At 41.0% G+C, this 19,593-nt stretch overlaps 1 protein-coding gene across 1 annotated transcript; it reads left to right on the forward strand.

Moving 5' to 3' along the window:
* The first annotated feature begins 500 nt into the window (after positions 1 to 500).
* PAQR5 (progestin and adipoQ receptor family member 5) lies at positions 501 to 19,196 on the forward strand. Its single transcript, XM_038420822.2, has 8 exons — positions 501 to 586; positions 2,160 to 2,287; positions 2,595 to 2,824; positions 3,169 to 3,251; positions 13,445 to 13,617; positions 15,094 to 15,190; positions 16,245 to 16,386; positions 17,017 to 19,196. Exons 1-8 carry the CDS (start codon positions 536 to 538, stop codon positions 17,262 to 17,264), a joined length of 1,152 nt encoding a protein of 383 aa, XP_038276750.1. The 5' UTR covers positions 501 to 535; the 3' UTR covers positions 17,265 to 19,196.
* The last annotated feature ends 397 nt before the right edge of the window (positions 19,197 to 19,593 follow it).

Consider the following 19,593-nt stretch of genomic DNA (forward strand, 5'->3'; position numbering starts at 1 on the left):
TACCCTCTGCTCTCAAAAGCAGTGGGACTGATCAAACCCTGAGTAAGGCCTGCAGCGTCTGGTGCTGAGTTCCGAGTCTCTCTACCTACTCATTCCTTTAGGGCAGTGGTTCTTAACCTGGGTGCACGCACCCCCTGGGGTTGCGAGACATGCCAGATTTTTTTAGAAGGTAAATCATTGAAAACACAAATTAAGCACAGGCACGTTAAGAACTACTACTTTGTTTCATCAAACCTATGTATTTATTAACATTACACATTTTTTAACGATTACTGTAATATACAAACAGGTTTAAAGAACTGACCTACTTCAACAATTTTTATAGCAATTTGCCTTGTTTTGTTCTCTTGCTCTCCCTAGCACCAAAGCACTTGGGGGGCCTTGGCGACAAGAGCTGGGCGAGGAGACAGGAAGGTGTAAATAAGGATGAGTTTGGCCTGAGGCCATAGATGAAGACTACGCAGGAGTCTGTCTCTAAGGTGAAGATTTAACAAGCATTCCGAGCCAAAATCAACACCACCTAGCCCAACGCACCATGCTGAGTTGGAAATTGCCCAGGCAACTCGGTATTAATCAAGTGCCTAAAGTAAGTAAGCTTTTGTTAAATGTATCTCCTATTTGACTGCTAATCTGTGGGCTCAGTAGCCTAATAAAACCTCAGCGACAACTTCTCTTTTTAATTATAACTTTCTTCTAATGCTCTAAATGTGAATCTCTTGATTAAAGCATGTTGGCCAAACCCTATGTCCAAATCAGTGGCCCTCGACCTGGCTGGGAAAAGAACCTATTTTTGTGGAAAATTTTTGAAATGGTGAATTTGTTTTGTTTTGTGTCAAGTTTTTGTTTTGAAGAGTTTGAAAGAGCGGCATTGAAAAAATAGCCCAGAGAATTTTTTTCAGCGTATTTTTAATTTTTTTAATTGAAAACATTATAAAATGGTTATAAAACTTGCATTCACCAAAAACCAGGTTTTTGATCAAATATTTTGATGATCATTTTCAATAATAGTTTTAATTCATTTAAATACCTGTAAGCGTGCTCGCTCACTCACACTAAAAACAAGATTTTTTTTTGTGAAAAAGGAAAAATGTTGAGTTTTGTTGCATAAAATTTCATTTTCACAAGAAAAGCCATTTATTGGATTAAAATATTTTTAGTTCAAATAAAAGTATTTTATTTGGTTTGAGAGCCAGCGCCAGCCAGAGCTGCAACAGCCCTACTGATATTTACAATGTGCTGGCACAAGTCCTGTCAGCACAACTCTGTGGACCCAGGCTGAGAGGCTCCTTCCCAGACGCAGTGTAGTCCAGATGTGGGCACCTAACTAAGTGGGCTCATTTTCAGAATTGCTGAGGACCCAGCAGCTGCTATTTTCTTCAACAACTCTGAAAATCAGGCCCAAAGTGTCTCAAATGTGGCTCCCAAATGGAGGCACTGCAAATCAGTGGCTGTTTTTGGAATGACCTAATTTTGCAGAAATGGGCTGGGCTGGAGCTGAGCTCTAGCCTAGCTTCTGCATGCCACTGAGGGAACAGAGGCTAGGAGCAGTCAGCATCTGGGGGACCAGCCATTGCCAACAGTTCTGCTGCAGGCTTGCAGGTAGAGGGTCATCTCCTATATGTAGATGTCCTGTGACTTGAGTTCAAGGTCCTAATCAAGAATTTCCCCAGTATTCTCAGTCTTCTGCTAGAAGCTGGGAATGGGTGACAGGGGATGGATCCCTTGATGATTGCCTGTTCTGTTAATTTTCTCTGGGACACCTGGCATTGGCCACTGTCAGAAGACAGGACATTGGGCTAAATGGACCTTTGGTCTGACCCAGTATGGCTGCTCTTATGTTCTTATGACCCTGTTTAACAGCTATTACCTCGATTGTTCCTCACCCCACGAGCTCATCTCCTAGATGAGATCATGAACCCATTTTTCTGCACCGTTAACATGTGTTCTCCTTCCTTTGTAGCATGTTTTCTGAATTAAATAGTTACCAATATTCTGCACTGCAGCTTGATAAAGTTCTCCGTTTACAGGGAGACGTTTAGTGGGAGTTTTGCTGCAGGACGGGGCATCTCATGCTTATGCTCCAGTTCCTGTGACACAGTGTGAAATATACAGACTGTACTGTCCATCTAAACGACGCGCTTCTAATCATCCCTTTGCAGGTGTTTCGAGAACAGGGCATCCTGTTTGGGTATCGCCATCCAAGAAGCTCTGCAGCAGACTGTCTCCTCAGTGTCTTCCAGATGACAAATGAAACACTAAATATATGGACACATTTTTTGCCTGCCTGGTACTTGAGCTGGTTTTTATTAACTGCTGTATTTTCAAATGTTTAAAATCACCCTAAGTAGATGGCTCTTTGTGATGGGGGGGGGTTGATTTTGGGACCTGGGTGGGAAATGTACTGTATTCTAATGGAGGGACAAGGAAAATATAATTGAGAACTCAAATAATCAATGCATTCATGGTATTTCTGACAAAAATACAATAATCAGTGAGGGTGAAATCCTCGGGAGTGGGAGTTTTGCCACTGATTTCAACGGGGCGGGATTTCACTAGTAACGCACAAGGTACTAACTCAGTACTCTGTATTTCAGGTACTTCCTATGGAAGTTGTTTGCTTTGGCCTATTCGCTGGATATCTGGAATGACATGTATGCCTGGCCCTTTCTTGCCTACATGCTCACGTGCTGTATTTATCCGTTCACATCCAGCTGTGCCCACACGTTCAGTACGATGTCCACCCAGGCGAGACATATTTGTTATTTCTTTGATTATGGTGCCCTTAGTATGTACAGCTTAGGTAAGAGTCTCCAAACATTGTCTTGTTAAATATGTAACCGAATAATTGGCAACATCTTCAGAAGCATCCAAGTGACTTAGGGCCCAGATCTTCAAAGGTATTTAGGCCCCTAGCTCCCATTGATATCAGTAAGAATAATGTACCTAAATACCTTTAAAGATCTGGGCCTAAGCCCCATTTTCAAAAGTGACTTTGGCATTTAGGAGCCTAAATCTAATTAAAAGTCAATGGAACATGGGCACCTAATTCACTTTTGAAAATAGGACTTAGGCTTTTAAGTCATTTAGGCGCTTTTGAAAAAGTTGCCCAATGTCTAATTTTTTTTCTCATTCGTCTTTAATGCCTTAAGTATTTTGGGATTGCTGTAGGTGTTTTTCAGTTAATTCATGCTTTGCACTTAAATTGCACCTTCCATTCAAGGATCTCAAATCACTTAATGAACATTAATGAAGTAAGGCTCACAACACCTTCATGAGGTCTGGAAGTATTGTCATACCTATGTTACAGAAACTAAAGCACAGAGAGTTGAAATGCCTTGTCTGAAGTCACACAGGAAGTCCCGAGGCTGCTGATATTTATGCCAGGAACCAAGAGATTGACAGATGAAAAGTGGCTTAAAGCTACCTTTGGTCCCCCCAGTCAAGTCCTGCATCAACCCCAAAATTGGGGTCCTTTCCCTTTATGCAACCACAGCAAGATTAGAGATGAAATGCTCCCTGGACTGGAACTGAGGGCTCTGATGGTTCATGTTCTGCTGCTTGAATCCTGACTCCCAGGGCTGGGTTCTCTGGGGTGACTATGGGAGGCACAGTGGGACAGTTGTTCTTTTGGAAAGACATGGCATTTGCCCTGGCTGGTGCATGCTGCTGCCAGCCAGCTAGAGGACTTATCCTGCTGCCTGCCTGGCGGATGACATCTCTCTGGAGCTGTTGGGTCCATCTCACTAGTGCTTCCTTCACATGCCACCTTGAAATCCTGCTCCACCGATTAGCAAGGGGAGATTGAAGGACCTCTAGTCCTTAACTATTGCAACATGACTGTGTTGAAGACACACCCAGGGCTTGAGACAGACATACACACACACTTAATCCAACTCTGATACCTGCCGAAGTCAGAGATGGCTTCCTAGATACTTGTACTACCATCCACAGAATGTTGAAGTACAGTCCTGCATGTTAACATTTGGTAAAGTCACTCTGCCTGGGAGTGCTGAAGTAAAACTGTGACTTTTTTCTATCATGAACCTGTGCTGTGTATTAATGGTTAATCTCGGAGGAAGAGGGGATCAAAGCGGTAGCCTTATGGCTCTATAGAAAGGATGCTGAGTACATGTAACCTGTGTGAGAATAGCTGTGTTTTTTTTACTGATACCATCAAGGGAGATGCAGGCCATCTAACCATTTGTGAATTAATCCCATGCTTTTGTTCACAGTGGGTTTCACTGGCTGTTTCGGTTTGGAGTGGCCCATGGCTTGTAAAACGTGTGTCACCAACGTTTTTAGATTTTGCCATTTTGCTAATGCTCAGAGTAAAAGGATGAAATCGCAGGATCCAAATAGCTCCACATCCCAATAGCCCCCCCGCCCATGAAGTAAAGCAAATTAGCCCTAACCTGCTGGTTCAGATGTTCTACATTTGTGCAGTGCCAACATAGCATGCTTTATCTATTATCATGTGACATGTCCAGCTTCCTTTGAAGTTGCTGGTAATTCTTATCAGTCCACAGTCATACAAGGGGATGCTGAAAGTACTCTGCTCTGAGTCAGAGTTTCCCCTCTGTGATGTGTCTAACCGCATCTACATAAGGATCCAGAGGGACCTGGCCGTCTTGCTTATAAATCAGAGATATCCTGACATGAAGTTACTGCCTTTGGGTTTATTTATTATATTTATAAAGGAATGGGCCCTGTGGGATGCATGATCTCTGTTACAAGGAAGTCCTGCTGACAGCAACTGGAACAATAAAGTTATCTTCAGCACTTAATGAAATAAATCAAGCATAAATATGAATGACACTAAAGAAAGTGTATACACTGGCAACCACATAAGTACAACAGAGACGTAAGAACATCTCCACTGCAATTTTTAAAAAATCCATTGAATGGACCAATTTTGCAGTACTGACTTAGCCCTATCGGTCACTGGAGGGGAGGAATACCTGAGTTAGGACTGGCTGTAGGGTTGGGCTCTTTGTTTGTTTTTTGTAAAATACCTGATAGAATTTTAGTTTGCTTCAGCTGCTCCTTTCACTTTACAACAGGAAAAAAACAGGTTCTGTGCCAGATTCTTCTCTCGCTTACACTGGAGTCAATCAAGAGGGACTCCACTGAAGTCAATGGCATTGCACAGGCATAAAACCCAATGTGAGTGAGAAGAGAATCATCCCAGAGCCACATAATTTGCCTTATTTTTTTCTAACAGAAAAAGATGTATAAACATAGATAGAATAGAATGTTATCTGTTTGGGCTGCCAATAAATAGGGGAATGCTATTGTCCTAAGTCAATTTGTTTCTCTCCTGTGTGATACAGACCTAAGCTCTAATTAACGAAGTGTTTAACCTAGTATCTGAAATGATGAAACTTTTTTCCTTATTTTGTCTTTCACGTGTGTTAAATTAAGGTCCCTAGTCCACTCGCAGACGCTTCTGATCAAGTCAATGGCAGACTATCCACTATCAGAGAGACAAAGATAGATGAGATAATGTCTTTTACTGGACCAACTGTTGGTGAAAGAGACGGACATCTCTCTCAGCAACTGAAGTTGCTCCAATAAAATATCACCTCAACCACCTTGTCTCTAGACCAGCACAGCTACAACAACACTACATATCCAGTATCAGTCAGCTTCAAACAACAATGGACTTTTTCTGATAGTCTTGCCCCTGAATCTGGAGGCTTATTTAAAAATCAATGGTTTCATTTTCCAAGGTGCTGAAATCCTGTCCTTCCTTGCAGCTTTCTTTAATTGCAGAAGGAGCTACAAGTGCTCATCACCTCTGAAATATATTTAGGATCTGCCTACAAGAAACACAGGATAACATAGGTTTGCTTGAATTCCTAAAGGTAAAGCACCAAAACAAAATGGAACAGTAGCAGAGGTGATTCTGCTGTAGCAGAGAAAAAAAGCAACTCCAGGGGGGAACAAATTGATAGCGTAGCAGTACATGGGTCTACCAAAAATCATGCTGCAAAGCTTGGGTGTCCCAGATGCGTCCTGATCCAGCCACTTACTCACAGAAGTAGCTCTACTGAGTTCAGTAGGGTACTTGCAAAGGACTACTCACTAGAGTCAGGGTTGCAGGTTTGCCTCCATCATTTTAATTTTAGTACCAAGTATTATGTGAACTGCAGAATTAGGAACTGATATTTTAGACCACTCCACTTGTCTTGCCTTCCCCCCCCACTCCTTTTTCCTTTTTTTCTGTTTTTCTTCTTCTTTTGTTTGTTTTCCCTCCTCCTTTGTGTTGGTTGACTTTTGATTTCTGTTGTCTGGTTAGACAAATGAAGACGGGTGACAATGGGTTAACTCTAGCTTTTACAATTTCAAATATTACCAGGCTAACACAGTTATGAAATGTCAATGAATTTGACCAGTCCAAGTGTAGCTTTTTTAACCTATTTTAAATTCTTTCTAATTTACAAATTGAAATGCCAGTATCACCCAATTGCAGAATTGTAGAGATGGTCATGTACAAATTTGTACAGCACTAACTAGATCGGATAAGACAGTGTAACATTATTGTCTCAGCAATGCTGAAGTGTCAATTGGACCTGTGCATCAAATGTCACCTTTTTAACAAATTAAAAAAAAGTTCCCAAATGAGCAGAAATTGTGGGTATTGGGCCTGATTCTGCTCTAACTTTACACCAGGATGATTACATTGACTCAAATAATATTATTCCTGATTTATACCACTCTGAGTGGAGAATCAGGCCCACTGATTTCTAATGGCCATCTCTGATGGGATAATAGTTCTTGCCCTAGTTATCATTCTTGAATTCTAGAGACATCTTCCTCTTCCTACCCAAACCATCCCATTGCTTCACAATCAGCAGTGCAATGTTGTCCCCTGTGAATAGGTAACTTCTCTATTATTCATAATAAACATACAATAAAATCAGAGAATCTCTGTGCAGTTGATGTTGAACTCTTATTAGAAGCTTTTATATATTTCCCTAACTTCATTCACGCAAAATAGAGCTTCCCTGTCAAATGAACTGCAGTAGCATGGAGCTTCAGCTTGTACTGTGCCAGCAATGAATTTGTTAGCTACCAGACTCTGCATCTCCTCTTTTCTTTTTGTCTGTCTCTCTCCTTTCTTTTTTTCTTTTAGGCTCTGGCCCACAGCTGCAGAGGAAGAGCAATGCCACCCTGTGGCATGGAATCACTTTCCCCAGGGGGCTTGATGTTCAGTGAAATACACTAGGAGTGCACAGTTCTGTAAAATCCATAGTTTTGTGAATGTCTCTTCGCCAAAGTCCTCTTCCTTGTTTATGTAAGTGGCTAACTCACGATTGCATCCCCAAAGGGTGCATGAGCCACGTGAGGGGCAGAGAGCCTGCTCCAACAGGAAAACATTGCAGAGAAAATGGGAGAGAATTTAAGGGCCTGACTGAGTCCCTGGGAGTTTAAGGCATTTAGCACCATGAAGGAAATTTAGTGTTCAGTGACCGCAGTAAATCTCATTTGCTTGCATACAACACAGAATTTTTCCATAATCTTAATTGCTATAGCGAAAGGAGCCGATTCTGCTGAGTTATGCCAGTGCATCTCTTCCTCAAAATCAGTGTGAGTTATAACAGAGCAAAATTTGGTCCAAATTGCAGAATGGACAGTGTTGGTAGCAATGCAGTCTAACATGTTTAGAAGTGCAGCCACCCATGAATCTCTCTCTTGTCTTTAAAAAAAAAAAACACTTAGTAGTAAGCCAATGCAATCTTGGGCCATCCACATCTATCATAGCTTTTATGACCTTTCACAGAAAAAACAGTGACAGTCTATACCTTGGGGGAGTGTCCTGGAACCCCCATATTCCTCATTTATATAAAGCAGGCCTTGTAAGGTATCAGGGAAAAGGTTATGACCTGCTGAAAGTCATTTCTCTGTTCATATGTGTATCATTAATGTATGTAAAGTTCTGAGAATTGTGTTGTATGGTGGTCACTAAAACATGCTGTAAGTTGGGGAATCGACCAGGAATTAGCTCCCCAGAGGCAACAGCAAGGAAAGTGACCAATGCCCAGGTGGCGCAATCAACAACCGTTGTCCAGCAAGGGAGCTAGGATGTAATGATTCACCTGCATGAGGCCACACCAGGGGAATTGCTCAGCCTTGCCTAGAGACTCAGCAAGGCCCACCCAGACATGCCAGGACTTGTGTTTTCCAAGTACATGGACTGAGGGTATAAAACAGACAGAGTGGCCATATGCTTGGCCTTTCTCCTTCTCCCACCTATGCTACAAGCAACTAACAAACTGAGAAGAAAAGACTCCAACAGAGGAGATTGGCACAGATTTCAAGGGGGAAATCTGTATACTAAGGGCTGCAATATCCAGTGGGGTGAGAAAAACTGCTTAATCTAGTTGTTGCCCAGTCTAATAGGATTGAGAGTTTAGACCACATGGTCATGTTTTATTTCTTCTGGTAACTAATTCTGACTTTTTGCCTATCATTTAAAATCTATCTTTTATAATCAATACATTTGTTTTACTGTTTCTTTACCAGTGAGTTTGTATGACGTGGCAAATCTGCTCAGGTGTATGTCCACTTTCCATTGATGAAGTGGTGAACCAATTAATAAATCTGTATTGCTCGTCTTGAGCAGTGCAAGATGGTATATTCCTGGGGTACAGTGCTGGGAGCTGGGGGGATCTGGCTCTGGTGCCTTTCTCTGTGTGATTCTTGAGTGGCTCTGGGAGCATTCATGCAATCTAGCTGGGTGTGGGGCTCCACATGCAGTTGTGCTGAGTGACCACAGCGCCTGGCAGGGTTTGCTGCTGGTCACTATCAAGGCATTGTGAGAGACAGCCCAGGATGGAGAGAGTTAAGGGAGCACAGTGATCCCACAATCTCAGGCTGTACCCTGGGGGATCCCGTCACAACCACATCTTCCAATAAGCATCTTCCACTCCTCCAAAAGTACTGGGCGCTAACTTTCATAGGCATGTAGATTATTTTAGTGAATAAAAGATGTCGTTGCAACAATACGGTATAACGATTTCAGGTTGATTAATACTGAGGCCATTTGCATTTCATCATCATCATCTTGGCAAATCCCAAAGGGATGTGGCCTTCTTGTAAAGCAATCACCATCCGGATCGATCTTTGGCAAGGTGCTTAAGGTTGTCTGGTTGTATGTTGAGGTTTCTGTCCATCACTGGCAACCTTGTCATGCCACCGAAGCATTTAGCACCCATCTGGTGACCGGAGGGGTAGCAGCATTCATTGGCGTGCATGCATGCATCGGAACTCATTGGTCTTCCATTTTTATAATATATCCATACCAACAAAACTGCTGGAACCGTTCCAGTCCTGATGGAGATGATTGTTGGATTTGGCTTTGAATATCTTAATTTCTGATCTTGCCTTGGCACTTCATATGGAGCAGCTGACGGAGACAATGAAAATTAGAACTATCAGTCCAGTGATCTTCAGCCCTCCGATCTGCCCACGTTTCATTTCTGTGCAACAAGGTTGGTGTAACTGTCATTCTATAGACCTGCATGTTCATAGAAAGCTTGATGTCATGAGGTCCCCACAGAGGCCGCTGAAGGGCCTGAACCATGGATGCTGCTATACAAGCATCCACATTTTTCAAGCATCGTTCAGCATTGTCTTTGACGCTACTCAAGTATTTGACAGCTGGCAGCTGCTCCATGTCCCATTCGGACAGGTTAATATTGAGCTGGTTGTAAACAGCAAAGTAGCTTGCATAGGTCTGGTTATTAATCCCAACAAAACTAAGTCTGTAGCCATTACCATCAGACAACCTGCAGCTCCAGATTACAGCCAGCTCAGTATTAACCTGTCCGGATGGGACATCAAGCAGTTGGCAACTATTTTCACTTGCTCTACAATAATTAAAAATGGAGAAAGATTCTTGGGACCTGGTAGGATTCCTCAGGGTACTTGGAGCCTTTAACAACAAGCATGCCTATACTTAAATGTAAGAAGTATGGGGAATAAACAGGAAGGACTGCAAATATTAGTACATAAGCTAAATTATGACTTAATTGGCATCACAGAGACTTGGTGGGATAAATCTCATGACTGGAATATTGTGTAGGAAGGACCAGCATGGAAAAAGGCAGGAGATGTTGCACTATATATCAAGAATATATACACTTGTTTTGAGGTCTAAAAGGAGGTGAGAAGCATACCAGTTGAAAATCCCTGAGTAAAGATAAAAGGGGGAAAAAATAGGAGTGACATCATGGTAGGGGGCTACTATAGATCACGAGATCAGGAAGAAGTAGTGGATCAGACATTTCTAGAACAAATAGAAATATCCAAAAAAAAAAAAAAAAGACCTGGTAGTAATGGGGCACTTTAACTATCCAGACAACTGTTAGAAAAATAATGCAGCAAAGTACAAAATGTCCAATAAGTTCTTGGAATGTATTTTGGACAACTTTTTATTTCAGAAGGGGGAGGAAATAACTAGGGCAAGAGCCATTTTAGACTGGATTCTGACCAACAGGGAGGAATTGGTAGCAGATCTGAAGGTGGAAGGCAATTTGCGTGAAAGTGACCATGATAGATTTCATGATTCTAAGGAAAGGAAAGCGAGAGCAGCAGAATAAGGTTTACTTGGTCCTGCCTCAGCACAGGGGATTAGACTAGATGACCTCTCAAGATCCCTTCCAGACCTACATTTCTATGATTCTATGTATCCATCCATCTTAACCACTTCATACTGTTCCTCATGAAGATCAACAGGAATATGAATCAGTGTATCAGCATGAAGATGGAACTTCTTGATGAAGGCAGGAACTTTATCCTGGTCATCAGAAAAAAGTTAATGGGTTTCTATAAAGCTGCCATACCAGCTCTTACTAACTTCTCAGGAATTTCTTTCAATACTGGATAGTTGGTTGGTGAGTCAGTAATAAAGCATTTTTTCCTTTTATGTACTTTACGAATACTGACTTGTCAAATGTAAAAGTGTATAAAAATGGCTGAAAACATATTTTTGAGTTTTAGGGGAAGCAGGATGCCTCCATTGCTCTCACTGAGAACTTCCTACTTCTTCCCATATCCTTCTCACCCACTGAATTAACATCTGTGCAGCAGTCACATCTCAATATCTCTTGCATGCTTGAAAACTTGGGAATCTCCCTTCAGATTCCCACATGGATCTAGAATAAAGACTGGACGTATAGAAGAAAACAGAAGTATTTCTGGGATTGGTTGCATCTCACTTAAACTTTAAAATCCCATGGATTATTACGCACCTGGTCTGAAGAACTGGTGTTATGTTTCAGAAATGGAAGTAAATGTAGATTTGTACATTGCTAAAAAGAAGTAGCAAAATGCGGGGCAAATAATAGCAGTATTTGAATGGGTGGCATGCTGACATGCAGGACAGTATGGAAGCTTCACTTGCACCTGAAGCTCAGCACCCTACAAGGAGGGTAAAAAGAAAGCCAATAGGATCTTCTCACCATCATTTTTCATACCCAAAGTCTGCAGAGCTACAACAGGCTTTCACAGAAATCCAAATTGTGTCAGAGCTTTGTTGGGGGCTAGCTTGCCAGCTACACATCTGATTTGAAGAGCACTAGTAAGTATCTAATTCAGGGGTTCTCAAACTGGGGGTTGTGGCCCTCAGGGGGTCACCAGGTTATTATATGGGGGGCTGTGAGCTGTCAGCCTCCACCCCCAAACCCCACTTTGCCTCCAGCATTTATAATAGTGTTAAATACAAAAAAAAAATGCTTAATTTATAAGGGGGGGGTCGCACTCATAGGTTTGCTGTGTGAAATGGGTTACAAGTACAAAAGACACTTGATAGACACTGCTCTAGTTCATTGCTCAGAAAGTCCAGATAGTTACAAAGAATTGTTTTGCAGGGAGGGGGCGTTAAATGAGCTAAGAAGTTGGCACTTAGATGACCTGAGCGCAGAGTGCTGCATGGAGAAGGTGCAAGGAGCAGTGAGGAACTTGAACTTGCAGCAATGAAACAGCTGGTGTGCGGCTACTAAGTTAGTTCTCCTTGATAGCAAGAATAAGACCTAAGAAAAGTGCAGAGTTAAGAAGACCCAAATTAGCATCAAAACACACCCATTCAATGCACTGTATGTAACCACACTGAGAGCAGGCATGAAGGAGATTTGAGGCTTACTTTCGCCTTACTACACCCCATGCTTAACTTTCCTTGCCCTCACATGTAGCCTCCACTTGTGCTATGCCACTCAAGGATTTACAGGATCAAGGCCTGTCTCTTCTCTTTTTAGGATGCTAAAAGAAATGAAAGGTAAAAAAACACAGTTGAGTCTTCAATGAGAAACCACTTTCACACAACTAAATATCCCAGAGTACCACGAGAGTTGCAAATAATAGTTTTAACTGAGGCTTCCATTTTTCTCTTCCAGGAATTTTGGGGTTGGAAATTATCTGGTTTCATCCCCATTTGTACTGTCCACTCCCCATCTTTGGTTGTTTTTTTTTGGTTTTAGTTTTAAAATAAATAAAATGCAAATACAAAACCAATGGACACTGTGTTCATTCCTTGATTAGTGAGTATCAGATCAGGGCTATGGGTTGTGCACTGCAGTAACTGTCATGCAAATGCACATGAAGTTTACAAATGAATGGCCGTGAAAAAGAAACTGGGCCATATCCTACTTGCGCTGAACTTGGTGGCAAAATTCCTACTGAGGTCAGGGGAACAGGACTGGGTCCATTAGGGCAGGGCCCCTCACAACCTATCTGAACTCTTTTCGCTTCCTTCCAGTGTACGTTTGAGATTGCATCGGTAGTAGAGCTCTTTCGTATGGAAAATTCTTAACAGTGAGGGAGCAGATCTTTCATAATTCAAATCAAGTGAAAACACAGACTACTGAACGTGTGCCCATAACCTCCCACTGGCCTTGCCTGTGAAGTTGAATATCTTTGTAAACACTGGGCCTTTTCTGTTCAATCCATGAGAAAAATCACATGGAGAAGTGCCCTGCAATTGGCATCTTCATTCACCAATGCAAACTGGGTGCTTGATGTTACCAAATTAGTATGGTGTCATTTTACACCCACTTTATAAATGACACCAGATGAATTGGGCTCATTGCACTGGGAGTCCTGTGTGTGGAGTGACTGCCATATCGGACATAAAGAGGAATCTGACTCTAAGGGATAAGTGAAGTGTCTGCGATCACTGATATTCCAACTGGATTTCTGATCTGGATACAATTGTGATACATTGCATTTACTATGAACTTTGTATGTGAACCACTGAGCAATAATGTGTGTCTTGCTGGTTCTATCTTGGTTTGGAATCTCAGGCTCTTCATCAGAACATGTGAACACCTGTGAACATGTTTCTTTCTGCTGAAAGGCGAGGTGTTCTTTCTAACTCTTTTTTGGCACAATTACCACTTCTTTCAGCTCTTTGCACATTTGTTGAGGACTGTTAAATTATGTTTAGACTTTGCACCAACTAAGTATAAAGTGCATCTCAACAATTTTCTTTGTCGTGCTAACAAATTCCAGCATATATTTCTCCACCCAAACGTACCCTTTCCTTCTCATTTACCATATGATTGTAACCAACAGGCTTGGTGCTCCATACCTCCATTATAACCGTGATATCATAGAAAGGTAATAAGGGCCGGATTTATTTTGGATTTTAGCTGATATGTTTGTATTCCCTGAAATATTGCATTTACAAAATCTTGGCTGGATGTAAAATATAAGTATTCTCAGATATGTGTCAGGCATTATAAACAAACTGTGATTCAACTTAATGAATCAACATCAGTGACCATGGCATGAATGCTGCTTTACTTACAAGGCCTTGTAATCCAATATAAATAGATCTCTCTTTATGACAACACTGAGTTCAATATCTAGCTCCTGTGATCAAGCAGTACAAAAACTAGGTCAAAAAACTATAACTTTGGCAACTATTTAAAGAAGTAAACTCTGTGTTTTTTCCAGCTGACATATGATATATGTTGCTAAATTTTAAAGGAAGCACTTTCTCAGTATTTTGCCTTAGGCCATTAATACTGCTTTGAAATGTGTGCCAAGATGATGTAAAAAGATTTCATGCTTTCAAAACTGCTCAGAGTCTGTGTTGAAGAGCCTGGTGCATGCTAATCTACATCTAGAAGAGACGTCATTTTAGCCAATCAGAGCTTAGAAAATTGTGTCTGATTTGTTTTCTGTTGTGTGATTTTACACAATGGTAAGAATCTTGTAATCTGGGAAATAAATTTGTGTGATTCAGCCCTCATGGTGGAAATGGCTACAGGTTCCTCAATATGCTGCTAATTCTACTGTGGCCTGCAGAAAACGATTGGGAAGATTGTTATAGTAAACCACACAAGGAACCAGCAATTCCAACACTGCTCCCAGTGTCTGTTTATGCTGGACTCTGTCACCTCAATGACACAGCATCACACCACAATACTAGCAATCAGACTGGAGGCCCAACATGGAACAGTTTTTAGAATCAAGATATGCCTCTGCTCCATTCGTCATTCCTTATTATTAACGATGACTGGCCTGCTATACTCCTGTATTAGTGCAAGATTCAGCTATTTTCAATTTAATTGTCTTATCTACAACATGAGAGCCAAGGAGGTGAGGAATCGATGGGGAATGATTAATGTGGAATGATTGTGGGTTCCCCGTCTCAAAAGGCCTGATCCATGCATGGTAAAGGCAATGGGAATCTTTCGATTGCCTTTAGTAGGGTTGGGCCAGGCCCACAATTTTAATCAGCTGAATTATGCAAAGATTGGTTGATACATTATAAACAAGGCCATTGTTCAAACAAACATGGACATTTATGTGGCTTGTTTGTCTCCCACATGTTTTACAATAATTTAGTTGCATAAACAAATTGAGGATGGCTGTAATTTGACTTCAATTTCTCCAGCCCCACTTCTGGACTTAAAGACAGCTTTTTGTATCCTAGTATAGATTACAACAGCTATGAAAATATAGCTTGTGCAAAAAACTTACACGAAAAGCACATTCTGCAAGCCACAGTTCCTTCGAAAATATCCCTGGCAGTTGCACAATCCTTATTTGCCTTGATTTTGTAATTTGAAATGCTTTTTTATGTAGGTTCCCTGAGATACAGCAGCCCCGGCTCAGTAAATCTCTTCGCACGCTGGCTTTTGCATATCCGTACCTGTTCGACAGCACCCCTCTCTTCTACAGGGTATGCGCTGAACATTCAACTTCTATTAAGATGCCATAAAATACATTGGCTTCCTGCAGTGAAGTAACTATCGCTTATGAACATGAGACTGCACATATTTAGGAAAATATACAGACTTTTTTTTAAAGGAAAACTATACGAGTTAGAGAACGGTGTTTGGCTATTTTTAGCAAATACCTGTTGATGTACAGATTATTTTGTGTTCAGTACAGGGGCACTCAAACATATTAGCAATTTACCATGAGCCCAAAAGCTGCCTCTAGGCCCAATTCTTGGATGTCAGTGGGAGTTCTACCTGAGCAAAATCTGAGTAAGGTCATCAGTATTTGGACCATAATTTGCATAAAATGGAGATGATTGCATCTGCTCTCATATCTACTACTGGGTTCTGCCCACGGTGTTCCAGATCCCACCATACAATAATCCAGCCTGACCAAGTGGCCACTCTTAGTCCTGAGACTAAGATGGCAAAGCCTCATTATCTTGGTATACTGGGCTACAGGAATAGGTGGTATGTTCTTTGGAAACATGCAACAGACAAGAAAGCCATTAAATATAGACAGCCTGGGCTTGATTCTCCACTGTGACCTAGCAGGGAGGGCACAGGAGCTGACTGAGGCTATCTGATTCCCGGCCACAGTCTAAACTGAAACTCCAGGAAAAAGGCTTTAATTTACAACACTGGCATAAGGGCCCGTAGGGACCTTACACCAGTGGCAAATAAGACTCAGATATAGGCACACCCACTTCATTGTCCATCCCACTCATGCCCCAGTGTATGAATGCCCCTGCCCTAGCCCCACTCTCTGCTTACACTGGAAGTGAAGAAGTGGCTAGTGCAGAAGGCAGGGGAACTGCCTATGCAAGCTTTCTGCTAGTGGAAAGTTCTGGTGTGTGGGTAACTACTCCACCAGCCACCTCCAGCCATTTTATGAGGCCAGGCGACCTTAGCAGAGCAGCAAATCTGGCCCCAATCAAGAGGTATTCTTCACTAGTTCTCTAACTTTCCGTTTCTTGGTACCCCCATGTGTAATTTTTCCTTTTGATATCACAGCTATATCTGTGTACTGGGGAGAGCTGCATGGAAAGCGTAATCCCAGTCCACTACAGGCACTGTGTGTTTGCCTTCCTCACTTGTTTCATTTTTGCTGCACATCTGCCTGAGAGACTTGCACCGGGATGCTTTGACTATATTGGTGAGTTCAGAACACTGATTCTTTATTCTTTATTTCCAGCATTTAAGAGCACAGAAGCTTGGGCATCTCATGAGGGATATAATATATCTGGAGCAGAGTAAATGGTTCATATCAGGAAAACGCATTCACTGTTTCATGCTCATGGTTAGAATAACCATGCATAGTTGTACAAGAAGCCATCTCCAATGACCTGCTGTTTCAGGAAGTATCATAGAATCTTTAATGACCACAAAGTGGTCCTTTGCCATCCAAAAATCTACACCATAGTGCCATGCTATACAGTACTGAGTTGGAAGAAAGACTGACTCACCAATACCAGTTCTTGCAGCACACAGGTGTTTCTTGGTGATCTCCCATCCAAGCAGAGCTCCAGTCTAGTCCTACTTAGCTTGTAGTCTCTGGCAGAATCACAGCACAAAGCAATATACCTAGAACTTTGATTTATGGTACGCAGGGATTCAGTGAGTTTCCAAATGGACAATTGTCTTAGTTTAGTAGCATCACAATAAGAGCTATATAAATTAATAAAATAAATAGAATTTTTGCACATAAGACTTGATAAGCTGTCATAGGTGTATTTTAATGAAACCTAGAGAAATTTCTTGTTAAATATTTTTGACTCTATTGCAGGGCACAGCCACCAGCTTTTCCATATATGTGGGATCATTGGCACACACTTCCAAATGGAGGCCATCTTTATAGACATGAATGCTCGCCGAGACTGGCTCTTAGCTTCCTCACCACTTCTCTCTCATTCTCAAACAGTTGGTTCAGTTGGTATCTCCATTATCATTAGTCTAACTATCATTGGGGCTTTCTCACTGGCTCTCTATTCAACACCAATGTCCTCTAGGAAAGAAAAACTACATAGGCATTAAACTTTAAGTAGAGATTGATTTTTAGTTACATTGCTGCAAATGAGAAATACCAAGTAACATTAGCACTGGATCAATGAAGGTGATGAGATTTTTTGATTGTTTTTCTTGGGAAAGACGCTCACTCAAGGGGTTTTCAAGAGTGAACCATTTTATATTGCACTGCTTTTTGTACATATGACTTTAAAGTTGGAGACCAGATTGTGAAATGGTTTTAAATCGGGAAAAGTTGATATTTTAGCATGAAATTATTTAGAAAAAAATCAAAACACTGTAAAAGGGAGAAGTGTCATATTTTGCAAGCCAGTATTTGAAGGGCAGATTTAATCCAAATGATAAAACTCACTGTGATACCATCTTCTAAGTCAATGGCCATTTATCTGTATTGATTTCAATTGACTGCTTTAGGGAGGAACCAGGAAACTTGATTTTGATTATAACATGATGGTACATTGTGCTTATGTCAGTTCATAGGCATAAGTGTCTATATTTTATATATTTAATAAGTAGGGCAACATCTTGAGCCTATTGAAGTAAATGGCACTTTTTTACAACAGACTTCAGTAAGAGCCAGGATTTCACTGTAGAATCCTAGTTGAAATGTCCCTAGGATTGGGCCTTTCAGTTCTTCCCTCTGGAGATTATTCCAGTCTGAGTTCACTGTTAGTATGTTTTTCTGACATTCAGTCTAAATTTCCTTGGCCTGATCAGTCAGTGGGTGTTTTCCATTGAGTACAATGAGCTGTAATTCGGGCCCTTACATCAGTCTTATATTGGGGTAGTTCCACTGACTTCCACATTACTCCTGATTTACAGTAATGTGAATGAGAGGAGAATCAAGCCTCCATTGCTCCTAATTAAACCTCCCCCCAATATGCACCTGCTGTAGCAGATACCTCATTGAAAAACTATCACTGAGAAGCCATCAAAATTGCAACCTGGGGTCATAAATTTTGGCTTGGAAGCAGGTGGCATCCTGCGATTGGACCGACTTGCACTCAGCTGGTGACCAGAGAGGTACTAGGCCAGGTTGTAATGTCCGTTAGAGTATTTTCACTATTGTTTTTTATACACAGGAGTGGTACTACTATGTCTCAGGCTTTGAGGTTATTTGTGACTTGATTGCATATTGGATTATCTAATACCTTGGAACATATTTTTATTAGGTACATAAACATGTAATGCAGAAAATTACAATGAGATTATCAAGCTTCCTGATAATTGTATGGGTTTATTATATGTTTTGTAAATAGTAGCCTCCATCGAGGTGTAATAGATGCACTTTGGGTTGACAGTACAACAAAATCTTTAAATATATTCTGGGAAAAACACAACTTGGAAATGATCTTACTTTCTTCTGAGAGCTGATCATGATTTCTATTAACATTTATTAGCACTGAAACATAATGATCTTATCCAACATTTTATTTAATTAAAAAAATCATAACCATGACAAGAAAAGTGCTAATATGTGCTGTTGATCTGTTTATCTTGTCTTTTAGTATAACTGGGAAAGAGTCGGGTTTTGTTTGCAAGAAGTGATTTAAGATTCTACAGCATTAATTAATTAACCAGTACAACTTCTTTCTCAGTTGGTAGTCTAACTTTTCAGATTCAATAAGTCCTATTTTCTGTGACTATTACACACCCACAATTAGGTAACTTCAAATATGCAGCGGTTCATAGGAGAACTACCTGTAAAACTGGTTTCTGTTCAACATGGTAGCTGCTCCTTCATCCTTCTAGACCCTACAGTAGTGTCACATGGGGATCTGGTCTGACACTTACACATTTTAATAGAGCAAATCAGACATTTTCTGATCTTGGCACAGCATATGGAAAGAGAAGCCAGATTCATTATAGTGTGTGAGATACACATTCAAAACTATGCAATAAATTAAGCTATACAAATGTAAAGAAATAAAGTCTATTTATAAAGAATTGGTCTTGTCATATTATTACATGTGAAGAATGCCAGAATAACTGTTTGTTTCCTTCACCCTCTCTACCATGTCTGTATTCCAAACACAGAGTCCTGTAAACTGAAGGGCAATGTTTGACCTATCCTGTCCCAAACACTGACCTTAACTTGCATCCTGTTCATCAGACTCCCAACCAAGAAATAGGGAAAGCCCTTCTAGATTTATTTGGTCTTAAACTTGAAGATTATTTCAGTTATATATTTCAATTCAGTGATACTTTATTGGCATGGCAAGCTATACAAGTGTGGCAAAAGTGTAAAAAGGAGACAGAGATGGCAGGTATCTGTCCAGGATAAAGTTAAACACTGTTTGGGATATGTCCAGAGGTGAAAGTAAGCCGGTATGCCCTG

This window comes from Dermochelys coriacea, chromosome 10 (assembly GCF_009764565.3).
Source record: "Dermochelys coriacea isolate rDerCor1 chromosome 10, rDerCor1.pri.v4, whole genome shotgun sequence".
Taxonomy (NCBI): domain Eukaryota; kingdom Metazoa; phylum Chordata; order Testudines; family Dermochelyidae; genus Dermochelys; species Dermochelys coriacea.